This window comes from Leuresthes tenuis, unplaced genomic scaffold, assembly GCF_036924035.1.
Source record: "Leuresthes tenuis unplaced genomic scaffold, fLeuTen1.0.hap1 SCAF_16, whole genome shotgun sequence".
Classification (NCBI taxonomy): domain Eukaryota; kingdom Metazoa; phylum Chordata; class Actinopteri; order Atheriniformes; family Atherinopsidae; genus Leuresthes; species Leuresthes tenuis.
Genome location: NW_027325370.1, coordinates 11,720,538 through 11,738,295, shown reverse-complemented (window position 1 = coordinate 11,738,295; position 17,758 = coordinate 11,720,538). Strand labels below are relative to the sequence as shown.

Sequence of the window (17,758 nt, the reverse complement as noted above, 5' to 3'; positions counted from 1 at the left end):
TGGACTGGTAACCTGTCCAGGATGTACCCTGCCTATTGCCCAATGGTTCACCACCATTTATTACCTATAATTAATCAAACACACACAGGTTATCAAAACAGCATGCACTTTATGCTGATGCACTTCATGAAGACTGAACACATAAAGTCAGGCTTTAAATCTTCAAATTAAGTTTTTTCAGTGGGATTGACAGTGTGGGTTTGCTGAGCACTACAGTATTTCAGGCAGCCACTGCACATTTACCTCATATACTGACTTCTGGCAAAATACACACAGGGTTTTTGTTCAAATGGTGCCAGTTTATTGCAATCCACAGAATCACTTTCATTACAGAAAAACACTACTCCTACTCGTAGCGTCCTGGTAGTACAGTATTACTGTACAAAGAGAAACACATACCACACAGCAAGTAGAAAAAGAGAATATCTAAACACTTATCAGCAATCAAGCTCATCGGGGTTAAAAAGTTACGAGAATACTTTTTTTGTGTACAGCAGTTGAGGGTTCATTTGACATTGGGGAGCCAAACATCTGTTTCATGACCTCTATGATGACTCAACGCCTCCAGTTTAAAAAAAACAACAAAAAAAACACTAAGGAAGCAGTTCATCTTTGACTCCTGTTTCAACTATTTTGTGCTTCCAAACAAACAGGAGACACCAATCAAGAGTTTACTGAACAGGATCTGCAACAGCCTTTCTCACCTCAGTAGCTAAGTTCCAACCACCATAACCCACTTATATGAAAACCCTCTCCTCACCTGCAGCAGGAATCTTCTTGTGTGTCTGAAAGCTTTAAAAATTGGTAGCATGTCTCCTTATTTTCTGTGATAAATGACCAATGTTCTTTATCGTGAAACATATTTGTTCCTTTTTGTATACAGACTGATTTTCACAGAGAAGAGTGTGAAAAATCATCCCAAACTGATCAAATGTCTGTGGAGGTCTTTTTAAATGTCAGTTCCTAAAGCAAAGGATTTGTCATGTGATCAACACAAACAAATGAGAGAGACTGCAGAAGCGAATCTGTTACACCTTTAATCACTGGACTTCTACACGGGTAAGACTGAGAAATATTAAATTACTGATCAATATAATCATTGGGGGAATTTAACACTGTGAACCATTATGCACAGTTTTCTTAATACTTGAGAATGCAAATTAAAATGACGCTTCAGTTCATTTCACATTCATTGTAAATAATTCAATTACACAACCTGTCATGGTTTGATTTTACTCCACACGTTGTGTTTTCTGCACAGTTATCCTTTTCAGGAGATAATGAATTTGGGGGTGTTAGCATTTGGGATAAAAAAATAAAATAAAAACTTTGCCGTCATACAATTACATTGCAAATAGTTTCTTTGAAAGAAAATGTTTTATTATCTGATCAAATGCCCAGGATTTGTCTATTTGACACTGAAACCTTGAAGACACTAACTAATTCTGCCTCATCATATTTCTAGCATCTTCCCAAACTATCGCATGTAAACTGGTACTTTCAGCGCGCTTTTTGTCTAAAATTGAGAAAAGTATTTTGTAAAAGGGAGCACGAACACCAACGTTTGTGTCTTGACCTCACAATATCTGTCTGCATGATTCTGTCTCACAAATCATGTTTAATCAGAATGAAAGTGTTACTGAAATGGGTGTGTTGTGTAACAGCTGTCAAAACAACCAGAGAGCAACGTCAACTGAAACCAATTGGATCTTTTTGCTAATCGTACACACACATCAAAACTGCCTTTTTGACTATGTGTCAATAAAACCCACCAACAGAAAGCCAAAAAAGAAAGAGAACGAATGAACGGTGCATCCTTTTCACAGTGTAGCCACAACCTAGATGAACTGAGAGAGCAAACGACCCACTTTTGCTCGCTGACTGGAAAAAACATGAAGATGCTTTGCTTGACATGTCATTTCCAGCATTTAAAACAAAATAAAAACAATCACAAAACAAACTTCCAAGCTGGTGGAGTAGAATCCTTGACGATCAGACTGACAGAGTTTCTGTTCTCCTCTGCAGAGCGCATTGACTTTTTTTCAAACCTTCCTTGTCATGTCTCTTCCTCCTTTTTGCCCTGCAGCTCTGAGTTAGCAGATGGGCTGGCTACTCCTCTGCGACAGGTTTGAACACATGTGCTCTCAGGGGAGTATTTTTGTGAATCAAACATGGGGCTTGGCTGGGAAGGGGCACAGTGGTAGCTTGTCTGGTCACAGAGCTCTTAGTCGGTGGAGAAGAGGTCTCCAGCTGAGGGGAGCGGGGCCAGACCCCCGGTCACGTTGGGCAAGAGGGACAGATCAGGGAGACTCTGGATGTGGGACTTGAGCTCTTTTCTTACTTGTGTCACCCTCGCCAGTTTCTGCTTATACTCCTGCAGAGAACAAGGCGATACAGTACAGGTATGAGCTAATCATTATACCCACTGACAATATTTGTAAATCATTTTAATTCCTGAAATCTGGAAAAATGTACAAGCAGGAAACACATGTTAGTTATTGTGGAAAAGTCATTAAATATACAAAAATTTCAAAGAACAAGTGGCCTGACTGTGGTAAGATAGTCAAAGATGAACAATGAAATTCTAATCAAATATGATGGATCATATAACATGGGTTTTTAGATAGATTTGTAATATTTGCTAATAATCTGGCTGCCATGTCAACAGACTACAACACCTAAGTTTTTAATGTACTGTACATCAACTAAAGAAAGTATGGGCAAAACTTAGGGCAAACAGGCCAAAACTGGAATGCATGAAGTGGTTTAACACACAGATTGAGCCACAGGTTCTTACCTCCAGTTTCTTCTCTCGCTCCATGAGCGCCTCCTTCTGGCTGCCGATGTATTCAGTCAGCATGCGAGCCAGCTGCCTGCGGTCCTCCAGCTCTGCTGCCAGCCGCCCGTTGTACTCCGCCAGCAGCAAACAGGCTTCATCCACCGTTTTGGACAGTTTGTCTGCTGCTTCCTTGTCTAGATTGGAGTAAATGTTGTTTGTTGAACTCACGGAATATATTTCACTGAGTTTATGACAGTGAAAGTGTTGTACATACAGTCTTTATATTGGATTTTAAACAATATCAGCAACATTATGTTTCTTTGTTTATCAGTGATCCCTGTACTTTCTACAGTTGGTGTGTGCTTTTGTCTCTTCTTGTTTTACCCTGTCCTAAAACATCTTCTTTAGTTGTTTCAACACCCACTTTGCTTACTGAACAAACACTACATCAGACAGATAACGCTGAGCTCTTACCTGTGATCTTCTCCAGCAGAGAAACATCCTGGACTTCCTGCGGCAGTGAGGCGATCTTCTGACGAACAGCTGCGTCACCTGATGCAGCGTTCTCCAAGTCCTGCAGGGCTTTGACCAGCTCTTCTGTCTGGAAATGTGTGTCAATGTGTTCATAGGAGAAAGATGGATAAACTTGTGACGTGTGGAAACAGTGACAGAAACACAGACCAGAGCATGAACTAAGAGAGATGTAGAAGTGTGACTCCACCTCCAGTTCTGCGCCTGAATAAACTCGATGCATAACTTTGAACAATGCCTAATAAGGGGCTGAAAGCTTCTGTAGAAGTGGGGGCCTTTTGTTACGAGTCCCCTGAGGCAGACATTAGTGTCGTGGAAAACCAGAGTCAACCATCCTGAGCTGGATCGACTCCACCTGCTGGCTCCAGCCAAATGTAACTCTCAGAGCCGATTTAAGATAACTTCTGATAAAAGGGTTTCAACATTTCTGTTGTCTTTGGGAAGAAATATTGACATCCAACTTAGTGGAAGCTTTGCACAGCTCAGAATGCTTCAAATCAGGAATTTAAAACCCACAAACCCTTTATTTGGTTAAAAAAAAAAGTGTTAACATATGCACCGGCATTGATAAGTTGACCAAAGTACAACTAAAACACGTTCGAGTGTGTAATGCCTCTCAAGAAACGTGGGAAATTCTTACCAGCTGAGTCGCAGAGGCATCTGTGTTGCGTGGAGAGTTGTGGCTTCTGTAGTCATCGTCATCATCTTCTTCATCCTCCTGGATCTTCTGATAGCTTCGTTTCACAGCCTTCTTTTCTTCTGCAGACAGAGAACAAGTCAACATTATAACAATATCACTAAATCACAGTTTACCAAAGATGGAAGCAAAACCATTTCACCTATTCACCTCATTTCACATCTAATATTAATTAACTTCATAACTTTCCACTAAAAAGATTAAAATTCAGATTTTATTATTAGTTCATAATATCAAAGTATATTAACACCATTCCTATCTTTATAAGAGGTCAAAGGAATAAACTCCTAGAATTGCCTGGGAGAAGAAAGAAATGCCTCGTCTTAGGCTAAATACGGTGATTCAATTAAAATACTGAATCAGAAATCACCTCATAAATGCGGCTCTACCGTGGTCTAACTCTGCTTTTCAACAAAACTTTGTAGTTCCGCCCATTTTTAACAAATACAGCAAAACATTTGCGTTCACACACAGCAATAAGATTATGTAACAGTCGACCAACCCGAGGGCCTGGGGCTGTTGGAGTCCTCTATGGCCAGTCGAAGCTGCTGAATGAAGTCACTTCTGTAAAGGCTCCTCTCTTTCCAGATGTTCAGCAGTCGCTCCATGTGCTTTTTACAGTTCTCGTCTGCTTCCCTGCAGAGTGGCAGGAAAACCGTGGCGTGAGGGGAAGACGAGCATAAAAACAATATTTCAAAATGAATCGGAACAACTTGTGGATCACAAAGAACTACAACTAAGAACTGCTAAATTGCGTTTGGTTGTACTGTGGGGATTGTAAGGAACAAAAAATGCTACTTTATTCACTGAGCTGATTTCTTTTAGAAAACAGAAAGTTAAAAGAGAAATTGAAACATTCAATAAACTGTATAACCATATTTGCAGCTGACTTCAAAGGTTTTTTCAGCAACTCGGGGAAAATACAAAATACTTTGTTGATATTTGAAGGAGCAAAAAAAAAAAGAACAACATTTGTCTTCATAATACTTCAATGTTGCTTTAAATTTAATCAGCTTAAAAGGTCCAGTGTGCAAGACTAAGTGACCAGTATGAATTGCAAACTGCAACAAACTGCAAACCCCACACCTCATCCTCCCCTTCCAAGCAAGCAAGACAAACCAGAGTGGCCAGAAAAACTTTACAGCCACTGTCTGGTTTGTCCTTTCTGAGGAACCCTTCAGACTGTATTTGGATGTAATTTGTTCAAAGTTCATGAAAACAAAAATCTTCTTTTTCACAAATGCATTGAATAATGAAAAAAAAAATTGCTTGTTGCCTAAGGCCCTTTATTTGCTTCTTCTGACTTAAAAAATTAAATTAGCTGATACAAACTCATTATGCAGACCACAATATGTAGGTGACTGAGAACAAATAGTGATCATGTTAAAACATACCTGGCAACATGAGAGCAGGCATCCACAAGTACAGTCTCAAAGTCTTTGGTGAACTCTGGTCCTTTTTTCTTGCTGTTCTGGATGACATCGTTAGCCAGATACAGGAACGTCAGCTTCCTGTTGCTTTTAGCTGGAAGACACAAAAAAAAAAAAAGAAAATCACTTGTCAATATTTATCTTGAAAAGCGTCCGGTGACACCGCATCGCTAATATGTCAGTTCATTCTTTACAATACAGTTTGATATGTACTATAATTACGCCTACTTTTCCTCATCGTATCTCCTGGCATATTGTGGGATTGTGACCATAGTCACAGTAGAGTGACGGGACTTTCAATAGCATCAGATGAAGGGTGCCGTTGCTTGCAGCCTCCATGAATAAAAAGGTGGGGGTACTATTTCCTTCATGCTGCCAGCTCCTACCATCCCAGCATGAATCACATTCACTGTGTTGGTGCTACACACAGTTTTACAGAGGCACATTCACTTTTTGCAGTTCACTAGGAAGACAGAACAGGCCGAACTGTGCAGCAGCCTGTTCGTTTTTATTCCTACTAGCACAGACTGCTTCAAGAGTTGAATTCTCCAGAAAGCAGATCATCATATGAGCAAAAAAAGGACAAAAATTATGAAAACAAAGAATAAGACCAGCCAACCCTAGGAGTGCAATTAAATAGTCTAAAATTTTCATCTAAATTCATGTCTTTTATGGAACACGACTCTTTGAGCTTGATGGGGGGAAAAAATCCAGAAAAGATGGAAAGGGGAACTCTCCAGGATTTAGGAAGAGACTCTTAGGAAAGAGAATCCAGTTGCACTTAAGCCAGGCTACGATGTGGATCCGCAGCGGTGACCACAACTGCGTCAAAGTGCTTTATACTGTGCTTTCTGATAATGTGGTTTTATGCTGACCAAATAAACATGGACAACCAAGCCAAAGTATAACCTCATTTCTGAGGTTTTAATTGAAAACCATTAAAAAGAAAAGAGCCACAAAGGTGCAATATGTAGTTTCTCAGCCTTTTCTCCTCCTATGCATTTTACATGAATCTCAAGTGGATGAATGTTGAATTCCATTCACAAAGGATGGTCCAATGCATCCTATGCTAAAGGAAGTAAAAAGTGAAGCCCTGAAGTTCCTCTCTTCAACATCTCTTATTATGACTGCCACTTACATAATTCCAGGTAATTTCACTCAAGAACCTTCGAGAGTTAAAAAATACTTTTAAGCTGGACCTTAAGTTTGCGTTTTTCCTGGCTCAGACTATCACACAGTACCCATCACAGGTAGTGCAGTGAAGAGGGGTCAGTTGATATCACTTTGTGAAATGTATAGCAGGGACCCCATCGTTGTGACTTCATAATACAACACCTGCGTACTGGTAATATGTATACTGAGAGTATTGATGGTACTTTCTGCAAAAATACATCATGTTGAATATGTGATTGTTCATCTGTTTTCATTCCTTGTACAAGGCAAGTAAACACTGGGGGAACTTAGCAGTATGAAAGCAGTTCAACAAGAAAAGTTTGGTTCCATGCAGATCTGAAAACAGCTTTTTAAAAATCCGACAGTAACACGTTCGCACCTGTTTGACATGTAATCTGTTACAACTGCACCCGATATCACCAGCGACTAGTTAAAGGTTACCAGTAAGATGTTTAACGACACAAAAGCTACAACACTGTCTACAAACCAGCATGTTCAGCAGCGGTTAGCTCTCACCTTTTTTCAGCTCTCGGTGCCACACTTTGACGATGAGGGCCGAGTGTTTGCGGTGGTGGATGATCCAAAGAGACAGAGTCTGGACGCTCTGCTGCGAGCTGCTCAACTCCAACAGCTTCTTCTCCAGGGCCGACTCAGAGAAGGACGACATGCCGACGAGAGAGTGTCTGCTTCCCAACCCGCTCTAAAGCAACTGAGCTCCGAGCTATTCTGGATAAACTCGCACCGTCATGAAAACCGAAGTTGTGTCGCTTTCCTTCGGTTTATGCTGCGTCAAACATGCTCTACCTAATAAGACGATATCTCTTTATTAACTGAGACACTGACGAGAGCTACTGAACAAACCTGCGGTGTTTATTCGCTGTTTGTTTACAGCTTCAGCTAATGCTAGCTAGCCAAGCTGAGCAGCCATCTGCAGAGCAGTGCAGCCCTGAGCTCCTCTGCACTTAATCCCCGCTCAAAGTAAACAAAACTCCTGAAATATTCCTGTTGAATATGTCTCACACGTCAGCGTATGGAAGAAAAATGCAAAGGGATGATGATAAAAACTCACACTTTAGCTTTAGCTTCGGCAACCTGAACTCCTGAAAAAAATGTCCTCGAAAAAATGGCAGCTTGCACTTTCACCTCAACATGTGCGTCGCACATAAGTGACGCAAGCAGAACCGGGGTCCCATGCGCTTTATCATGAGGATGAAGGTAAAATCAGACCCTGCATACTGTTCAAGACTATTTTAAATGGTAGCATTAATGCACATCATGTAAAGCAGAATCAGCTCTCATTTTGTTTTGTATTGAACCCCAACATTAATCTTGTTCTTTGGAACTAGTTTGAACCACTGTAGATCAGGTCAGTTTAAATAAGATTTTCTTTTATTTCACATGCATTTAGTGGTATTGGAGCTTCAGCATACATTTATACGCAGGCATCAAATTAGCTTATTTTAGATTTGTATTGTAAGGCTGAAGGGTCTATCCACAGGAGGCTATTTATAAGTTAATGATTAAAAGGGACATGTATAGAAAACAATACAATTATGGTATATCATACTTATACACAGTCATTACAACCCCAATTATTTAAAATGAAAAGGGCAAGGATGCGGATAAATACAGAATCTGTAATTAATTTTATCTGTATTGTGAGTTTAGAGTAGTACAGACAACAAATAAAAGTTAAAACAGACAAATCTTATTTTTTTAAATTTTTTTTAAAGTATTTACTAATTTTGAATTTGATGCTGGAATGAGAGGGACATGTTTAACACTGTTCCCCCACCTCAACTGACGTATTGGGGGCATTTGGAGGGCTTTAAAACTACTAGTTCTTGATCTCCGAAAGAAAAGTCACATCGACATTACCCAAAATAATGAAAAACAGACAAATAGGACCAAAGGGGAGAATTTACGTAGTGGAGCCATGCTGTTGTAATACTTAAGGAATGTGACTTGGCATTGTCTTGCTGAAATAAGAAAGGACTTCCGTAATAAAGATGATGTGTAGATTGCAGTATATGTTGCTCCAAAAACCTGTAAAGATTGTTTGATCATTTAAGTGCTGTGGCATATGTGTAGGTTTCCAACACAGATACTGGCTTCTTAACTGTGTGCTAATAATCCCAGAGAACTCATTCTTTTTCAAAAGAATTTAAAATGTCGACTCTTCACACAACATGGCGGTTTTCCACTTTGTCTTTGTTCTTCTTCAATGATCTCACTGTTTACATGCTCATTTTGTTATTGTTTTCTATGCATGGTTTATTTTTTTTCTTGCAGTTGAATTGCTGCCTGAGGGCCTGATGATCACATTCACTCTATAATGGTTTTCAGCCCGGTTGCTTGTAAACAGAGACCTCTCTGGATTCCCCGAATCTTTTAAAGAAACTATGTATTGTCGATGATGAAATTCTACTTGAAAGTATTTTTTCTTATGGTTAGTTATTGCTCATTCAGGGTACTGCATGTTAATCCTAACATTAAAGCTTCTTGCATCTGACTTTTGAAAAATACTTCTGTATTTTCTTATATTGTTTGATAGAAGAAAATAAGCAAATAAATTATGCAAATAATGTGGTGAATTAAGCTAAACATCAAAGATAAGTTAAAAGAGAATTCACCAGTGAAGAACTTATTAATACTGCCAATAGAGATTTTAAATCCAAAGCTCCATTTTTTGTATTTTAGGTCTCTTTAACCTTTTTAAAGTTTTCCTCTTTTTTATTAATTGATTCTACATGTAAAGAGTGATAAACACAAGACAGTTTTTGAGTGATGAACATGAAAGTGGAGCGAATGAACTGTATGCTTCAGTTGTTTTTAGTCTGTGAGATTTAAACTGACAAAAAAATTTTAAACAGCATGTTGAACCCTGTCCTTATCAGGGTTCTGTTGAAATATCATCAACATGAACTCATGACTCATCTTAAACTGTAACAATAAATGCTAAATTGATATGATCGCCACATCTAACACATCTAATTGAAAACAACAGAACGGAAGAAGGGAAAATTGCAGAGATGTTCAACCAAATATGATATGGCACAATTAGTATCTCCTTTCAGACATTCAGTGTGTTTAGAAACAGACCCAGAGTAGATATTTATCACAGTCTATGCTTTGACATAGTCTAACAGGAAACGAGTAGACACAATGGCCATTTTTTCTTTTAAATGTCACAAATGTCACAAGGTCCCCACAGAGAGGAGTCGTCATTATTGTTGTTACATTTGACACTTTTCCTGCTGTTAAAAGTCAGCATGTCTCCTTACTGTTTCTGACATTATGCCGTCACTGATGGGGAAACTTGTTGCTTCGTTGGAGCTGTTTTATGTAACCCTGCTGGACAAAAACAAAGGTAATAAAATCAGATGCCTGCTTATTACAAAACACCTGTTCTGTAGGAAAGCATTCACGATGCAAATATTTTCACTCAAAATTCTGTGGTTGAACAGACAAACTCATTTTCATGGGCGTTTGCCTTCACGATACTGTGGTTGACAAAATACACACTATTCCAGTCAAAACAGTGGGTTTGGGATCTGGATGCAGGTGAACATTAGGCAAATTGTTTGTTTGTACAACAGGTGTGTTTGGCAGATTGAGGCTCAAGTATCAGACAATATACAAATTGAGCCACACCTTTACAGGCCTTTTTTGTGATAAATTTAATTTAAATTTCTCATTTAAGCAGAAAAACCTGTGTAGCTAATAACTAATGTTAAAATGGACTGTACTTGTATAGCACTTTTCTAGTCAAACTGACCACTCAAAGCACTTCTAACACTACTTTCTAACGCCACATTCACCCATTCACACACACTCATACAGCACATCTTACATAACTACGGGCTTTCTAACCATTCATACACACATTCATAGACAGGTAGGCAACGTGGGGTTCAGCGTCTTGACTGAGGACCCTACGACATGTAGCCTGGGGAAGCCAGAGTCAAACCACCGATCTTCCGATTGATGGGCCGCTAGTGAAGGTTTTGTGCATTAATCGTGGGTCAGTGAGCTTGGACTGACAGTGTTCAGCTGGCAGCACTGACAGTAGCAACATCTTCCAACAGGTTCCCTAAGTGAGACAGTTTGATGCCCGGTGTTGCACAACATTTTTGCATATTTACACAATTTTACAAAATAAATAAATGATCAGATTTGGACTTTTTATTCTATTATAGTTTGTTTGTTCAAATGTTTATATGTTTCTTTTTTATCAGAGTCAGTGCATATCAATCGTATTAATCAACATCACTCTGAATCTGCCAATGGAACTGTTGGTCTTTGACCCAATGCTAAATCATCCATTAAAACAAGAATAAAAGATAAATCAATTACACTGAACAGTAGCACAGAAGAAAGCAGAGAAGTATGGTAAAAAAGGCCTTGTGGTGAATGAATGAACCATGCAAATTACATTATATGCAATGCCAAAAGCAGGTGATAAACAACACTGCTGAGCAGACAGCATTGGCATTATAAGCTTAAAACCCTTTTACATGACAGAAGTAGATCTAGGTGACACACACTCTTACAAACAGACAAAAATCAAATTAAAGCAAGCATGTAGCAGTGTGGCACCCTGGCAGCTGAACTCATTTTAATGGAAGGAAACACTACACTGACACAAACAAATAAGATATGCAAAGAGTTTTCTCTGAACCAGCATTCTCCGGAAAGATGCAAAACACCTCCTTCTATAAGTTCACACACTTAAAAACAGCGTCTGATTCATTATCACAAACCCCGTTGAGCTCGGAAGGCAGAAGGTGAAGTATGTTTCCTACTTTATTTCTATCCCTAGGCCTGCTGATGCTGCAGTTAACTGCAGGGGAACTGGATTATACCTCTCGGGGACAGGGGATGCAATTGCAGGGTGATTACTCCTTTGCTGGACTCTTTCCTCTCCACTACACTGATGGGCCAAGTGATGGTTTGCCTGCTTTGGTTCCATGTGATCAGTAAGTTTTTTAACTTCCAGTCTAGCTCTAAGATAAAAAAAAATTCAACCTTTTACATGTCGAATTAAATCTATTTCAGAGGTAGACCCAACAAACATGCATTTCACTTGATGCAAGCCATGAGATTTGCTGTGGAAGAAATCAACAACGGCACTGGTCCGCAGCGTCTCTTGCCTGGGGTGAAGCTCGGCTATCAAATGTATGACATCTGCTCGATCCCAGCCAGTATCCTGGCAACATTTGACCTGCTTGAGCAGCAGTACCAGAACTCCTCTGCGTCTCAGGTAGAGGAACAAATACACCTAAACACCAGCAAATCTCAAAAAGCAGTGGCTGTGATTGGCCCAGACAGCAGCAGCAAGAGTTTCACCCCTGCCTCTTTACTGGGGTCCTATTTCATACCACAGGTAAGATACTAACTGGAACGCTTTTGTTATATCCTTGAAATGTTCCATATTTTATTCAAAAGCATATATACATCATTGATTCATTCTTCACATCCCCATTGCTAATGGTAGATCTCCTATGAAGCATCAAATGAAATGCTGAGCAACAAGCTCCTCTATCCTGCTTTCTTCCGCACAATCCCCAGTGATAAGAACCAGGTGACAGCTATGATCCAGCTCCTGGTTAGATTTAACTGGACCTGGATTGCTCTCTTAGGCAGTGACAATGATTACGGACTACAGGGCATGCAGAGCCTAACACAGCAAGCATCACACTATGGCATCTGCATCTCCTACCAAGGAATTATCCCCAAGGCCAGTGATGACACAGTCCAGACCATGAGGAACATGGTGGAGAACATACTGAAAACTAAAGTGAACACCATTGTAGTGTTCTCCAGCAAAACAAAGCTCTATGGCTTCCTCCCCTTTGTCCTGGAAAGAAACATAACAGATAAGGTGTGGATTGGGACAGAGGACTGGTCACCATCTACTCTTATATCAGGAATTCCTGGGATTCACACCATTGGGACTGTGATCGGAGTGTCTGTCAAAGATGCATCTATTCCTATGTTTGGAGATTTTCAGAAAAAGGTAGTTGAGGCTTCAGTCCAGCACACCAAAGAAGACTTGAATGTTACCATAAACAGTGGCAATGACTGTCTCCAGAGCACAGACTTATACATTCTCGCCAGGAAGAATTACTCCATGGATAGATATGACACCACCTCTTCCTTCAATGTATACAAAGCGGTGTATGCCATGGCTCATGCCCTGCATCAAGCACTTGGTTGTGATGCTGGAGAGTGCAGCAAGAGAAATGTGAATCCACACGAGGTGAGCTGAAGTAAACTTTTTTTTGCCAATCAATGACCACTTCTGTCAGGCACTGATATCTCTTTTTTCCTCTCCATGTCAGCTTCTGCCATTGCTTAAGCAGGTGCGATTCTCTCTGGGCAACTCCTCTGTGTATTTTGATGTTAATGGTGACCCACCCACAGGATATGATATTGTTTCCTGGATTTGGAGGGGGACGAGGTGGTCTCTCAGAGTAGTGGGCTCCTTCACGCCAGATCCCATTACGCTCACTGTGGATGCTGATCAGATTGAGTGGCACGGCAAAGGAGACTCAAAATCAGTAAGAGCAACAAGATGTTGTCTTTTTTTTGGTTAAGATAAAATGATAAATAAAATTAGCAATATTTAAAAAGTTATTTAAAAGAAAAAAAACTTTGCTGGTTCATTTGCTGTCAAGAGATTGTTACAAATTTTTTTCCTCTATTCTTTCAAACCCTGTCGGAGGTGCCGCTCTCTATCTGCTCTCCACCCTGCCCAAAAGGCCACAAGAAGATGCTGACCGGGCAACACGTGTGTTGCTTTGACTGCCAGGCCTGTCCTGCTGCCACGTTCCTCAATAAAAGTGGTAAATAAAGATGCACAGGGAAAGAGAAGGAACCAAGTATAGGAATTTTTTTTTAAAGTATAAATAAGGAGAGGACAGGTGAAGAAGTTATTTTTTCAGATACAGTATTTGCACCTTGTAGAGTTGAATAAGAGTAAGACATTAACTGTACTGTCTATTAACTCCACTTCAAAACTCAGAGCAGAGCACATAAATATTTACTTGCTAAATATAACAGGACAAGACAAGAATAGATTTTTTTGTAGCTGTTCATAATATATTCTGATTAATTTAGTGGTAAGAGCAAAATTTACCAATAGATTTGAACGTGCATTTGAACCAACATGCAGATTTCTTTTCTAGTAACATACATAATCTAGGACACATCTATATATATATTCTTCATATAAATCTTTTACTTGTGATGTCTCTCATCATAATAAGTATAATAATATTGATAAGTCTACAGTTCTCCATTTAAAACTTACTCTTGAAAGTTTTCATTAACATTGTGAACAAAATTATTGTTTTGTGTGAAGTTGACCAGCAGGTGACGCAGAATACTCAGGATACAGGATGATGTGATGCTGAAGTCAGAAGGAAGGAAGGAAGGAAGGAAGGAAGGAAGGAAGGAAGGAAGGAAGGAAGGAAGGAAGGAAGGAAGGAAGGAAGGAAGGAAGGAAGGAAGGAAGGAAGGAAGGAAGGAAGGAAGGAAGGAAGGAAGGAAGGAAGGAAGGAAGGAAGGAAGGAAGGAAGGAAGGAAGGAAGGAAGGAAGGAAGGAAGGAAGGAAGGAAGGAAGAAAGAAAGAAAGAAAGAAAGAAAGAAAGAAAGAAAGAAAGAAAGAAAGAAAGAAAGAAAGAAAGAAAGAAAGAAAGAAAGAAAGAAAGAAAGAAAGAAAGATGTATGACTGATCTTCAGTCCTGTATAAATTTGTACTCAATCATGATGGATATTCCAGTTTTTGTGATCTTTACTTTTCTCTTTATTAGAGCTGACAGAATGCCAGTCGTGTCCACCGGAGCAGTGGGCTCCTCCAAAAAGCGAGCAGTGTCTGAACAGGACTGTGCTGCTGTTGGCCTGGAACAACCCCCTCTCCATTGCCCTCCTCTTCTTTTTGGCCACTTGCCTCCTCTTGACCTCCAGCACTGCAATAATCCTCCTGCTCAACCTGAACACACCAGTGGGCAAGTCTGCCGGAGGCCGCACCTGCCTCCTGATGCTGGCAGCACTGACTGCTGCTGCCTTGAGCACTTTGTGCCATTTTGGCCAGCCGTCTCCGCTGGCCTGCATCCTCAAGCAGCCTCTGTTCACCATCAGCTTCACTGTGTGCCTGGCATGCATTACTGTGCGCTCCCTTCAGGTGGTCTGCATTTTCAAATTTGCATCCAAGCTGCCACCCATCTATGACAAGTGGGTGAAAAAAGGGGGGCCGGAGATCACCATCTTTGTTGTGTCTGTCACCATCTTGTTTATATCTGTGCTCCGAGTATCCCTTGACACTCCGCAGCCTTCCAGGGATTTTGAATTCTACTCAGACAAAATTGTGTTGGAGTGCAGCAAAACTCTCTCCATAGGCTCAGGCATTGAGCTGGCATATGTGTCGCTGCTCAGCGTGCTCTGCTTCTCTTTCAGTTACATGGGCAAAGACTTGCCGGCCAACTACAACGAAGCCAAGTGTGTCACCTTCAGCCTCATGGTGTACATGATCTCCTGGATAAGCTTCTTCACCCTGTACCTCATCAACAGAGAAATGTTCACCATGGCTGCGCAGGTGTTTGCCACACTTTTCAGTGTTCTGGCCTTCATTGGAGGATACTTTGTCCCCAAAATGTACATTATCGTCTTGAGGCCACAAATGAACACGGCAGCGCATTTCCAGAACTGCATTCAAATGTACACCATGACCAAACAGTAAAGTCTGAATGACAAAGGCCTGTGGGGTGCAGTAATAGTTTAGGTTCACCTCCGAATTCATCAAATTTTAAAATGTTAATTGTCTGTGTACAAATAAAGTTGCCTTAAACTCGTGTCACAAATGTATATTATTGTTCATAGAAATAAAAATCAAATCTTTAAGCCTTGTCTGTGTCAATTTTACTCGACCTCTTAACCTGAAAACAGTTTCACAGTTTTATTGAAAGTGATCCAGATCCACGCAAATAATTAGGAGGGAATCCCTTGGCTGTGCTCCACATCTCCACCCAGTCGCATTAAAATAAGATGACAAACAGATCAACAAACTCTCACTGTGGCATAGGATATGACCTTTGTTTAGATTTTTATAAACTAAATGACAACGTAGTTTAGCACCTCATTACAAGCTAAGACAACTAAATTAATCAGCTTCCAGTTGTGAAACTAAATTGATCTATGATTTTATTGTAACTTAATATTTTCGCATGTTTTTCAGAGGGTGATATTTGAAGGTTTTTTATAACAATAAACAGAAAAAACTGGTGAAAAACTGTGTCCATGAAATCAAGACAACGAGTCTGTTGCTCTTTGTCGTTTTTTTAGATGTTTATACGGTTTAGAAATATAATTTTTGGCTTTCATAAAAAAAAAAAAAGTTTCTTTCTATCGACTCAACATGACGTAACATCTCTTCGCATGTCAAATAAATACACAATTGGTCTGTCTTGTGTCTGTGTGTGCATGTGTGTGTGTGTGTGTGCACACGCAGCTACACGTGCACAACCACTGCTGCTGTTGGCTGTTGTTTGAGAGGAGAGATGAAAGGGCCTTTTGTGACTGGGAGGTCAGCACTATTGACCAGTAGATGTGTGAGTAGAGTCCGAGCTCGACTTTCCCACAGTCTCTCTGTCCACTCACAGTCTAATACCCTCAGTCAACAATCGAAGTGTGCCATGGCTGAACAAGCAGCGGTTTTATTGTCGCAGGCACAAAGGAGCAGAGCAAGGCGCCCTGGAATTCAGGAGTCTTATTTCACATCTGAATTTTAAAAAATTCTCACTCCTCATTGCGGAATATGTAAAAGTTGCAGAATTTTTTTTTCTTCCTCGTGGGACTTCAGCTTTGCACAACGTCTTGGGTCTAAATTCCACTCCAACAACCATATCGGGAGATCCAAGATGTTCCAACAGAAAAGCTGGACCTTTTAATAAGTCCAGATTACCTCTGTACCTGCTTGTTAGGAGAATTAATGATTTGTTATTCTATCTCTGCTGTTTGGCGTTCATGGAAACCAGTGTTTGGTTGTGTTCTCATTTGTTTCCCCTGCCTTGCTGTCAATCCAGCACAAAATTAAAGTCACGAGAACATCAGCAGATTTAAAATGTTTGTTTTTATTCACAAAAGCTCTCACAAATTTCTAAGTTCGGTCTCACTGTAAATGAGGTTCATCCCTCGGATGAACTTCATTTACAATGCGTGGTACCCATTTGACAGTAGAAGATCTTTGAAAAGATTTTGAGATATCTTCAAAGAATTTGATAGGAACAAACGTGCCACTATTTATCTAATATAAAGTTGGAAATATGTTCTGGTTGCACAGTAGAAATTGAATCTATCATAGTCTTCCTTTCAGTTCCTTTTCCTGTGATACGATTAATCCAATAAGCAATGTTTAATTATTCCCTGGATGGACATCAGGGACTGCAGTGTATGTTCCCCTGAGTGACTGGAGACTGAGATAAGCAACAGCTCCTGATAAGAGGTGCATAGCATATTATTCTTAGCCTGACATATTTTATGGAAATGGTTTTATCTTTAGTAGCCAGCTTACGACAGCTTCACCTCTTAGTTATTGATGTTCCTGCGAGTGATGCAAGTCCCAGCCCTGCCTGAGCTGCATGGCTTTGTTATGCTAATACCACACTATAAATTGAAGAGACGCTCCTTCAGAGGTATTAGAGCTGACATCCTGAAGAAGCAGCTCACTCCACCTCCACACAGATGACTCCCTGCACCACCAAACACTTCACCAATCACCACACCTGCATGTTTGAGAAAGACATCATCAAAGTGAAAATTACAGGTTATTCTTTTTTTTGTTCACTCTACAACTGTTTTAGTGTTTGTTGCAGACTTGAATCATGATGTTCCCTATCTGTCCCCTGTCTCCTCTTCCTCAGGTGAGAAAACCTGTTGTGGAGAAAATGCGCAGGGATCGCATCAACAGCTGCATCGAGCGGCTCAAAATCATCCGGGAGATGGAGTTTCACAAGCAGGAGCCCAACTCCAAGCTTGAGCCTTGGTAGAAACTCATAAACACTCTGAAACCTGAGGGAAACTGTTCTATCCCTCATTATGTAGGAAACATATTTCCAGCCTGCTCATTCAGTGTGTCACTGAGTGTTT

The 17,758-nt window shown here is 40.2% G+C and overlaps 2 protein-coding genes across 2 annotated transcripts; one reads left to right on the top strand and one right to left on the bottom strand.

The window, feature by feature from the left end:
* Positions 1–1,021: 1,021 nt before the first annotated feature.
* rprd1b (regulation of nuclear pre-mRNA domain containing 1B) lies at positions 1,022–7,756 on the bottom strand. Its single transcript, XM_072367024.1, has 7 exons — positions 7,127–7,756; positions 5,402–5,531; positions 4,510–4,643; positions 3,951–4,069; positions 3,254–3,380; positions 2,798–2,973; positions 1,022–2,374 (listed from the first exon to the last, which is right to left on the bottom strand). Exons 1-7 carry the CDS (start codon positions 7,275–7,277, stop codon positions 2,225–2,227), a joined length of 987 nt encoding a protein of 328 aa, XP_072223125.1. The 5' UTR covers positions 7,278–7,756; the 3' UTR covers positions 1,022–2,224.
* A 3,643-nt stretch (positions 7,757–11,399) lies between these two features.
* tas1r1 (taste receptor, type 1, member 1) lies at positions 11,400–15,512 on the top strand. Its single transcript, XM_072367013.1, has 6 exons — positions 11,400–11,589; positions 11,669–11,996; positions 12,108–12,872; positions 12,955–13,173; positions 13,338–13,458; positions 14,428–15,512. The coding sequence occupies exons 1-6, from the start codon at positions 11,405–11,407 to the stop codon at positions 15,351–15,353; spliced, it is 2,544 nt and encodes an 847-aa protein (XP_072223114.1). The 5' UTR covers positions 11,400–11,404; the 3' UTR covers positions 15,354–15,512.
* The last annotated feature ends 2,246 nt before the right edge of the window (positions 15,513–17,758 follow it).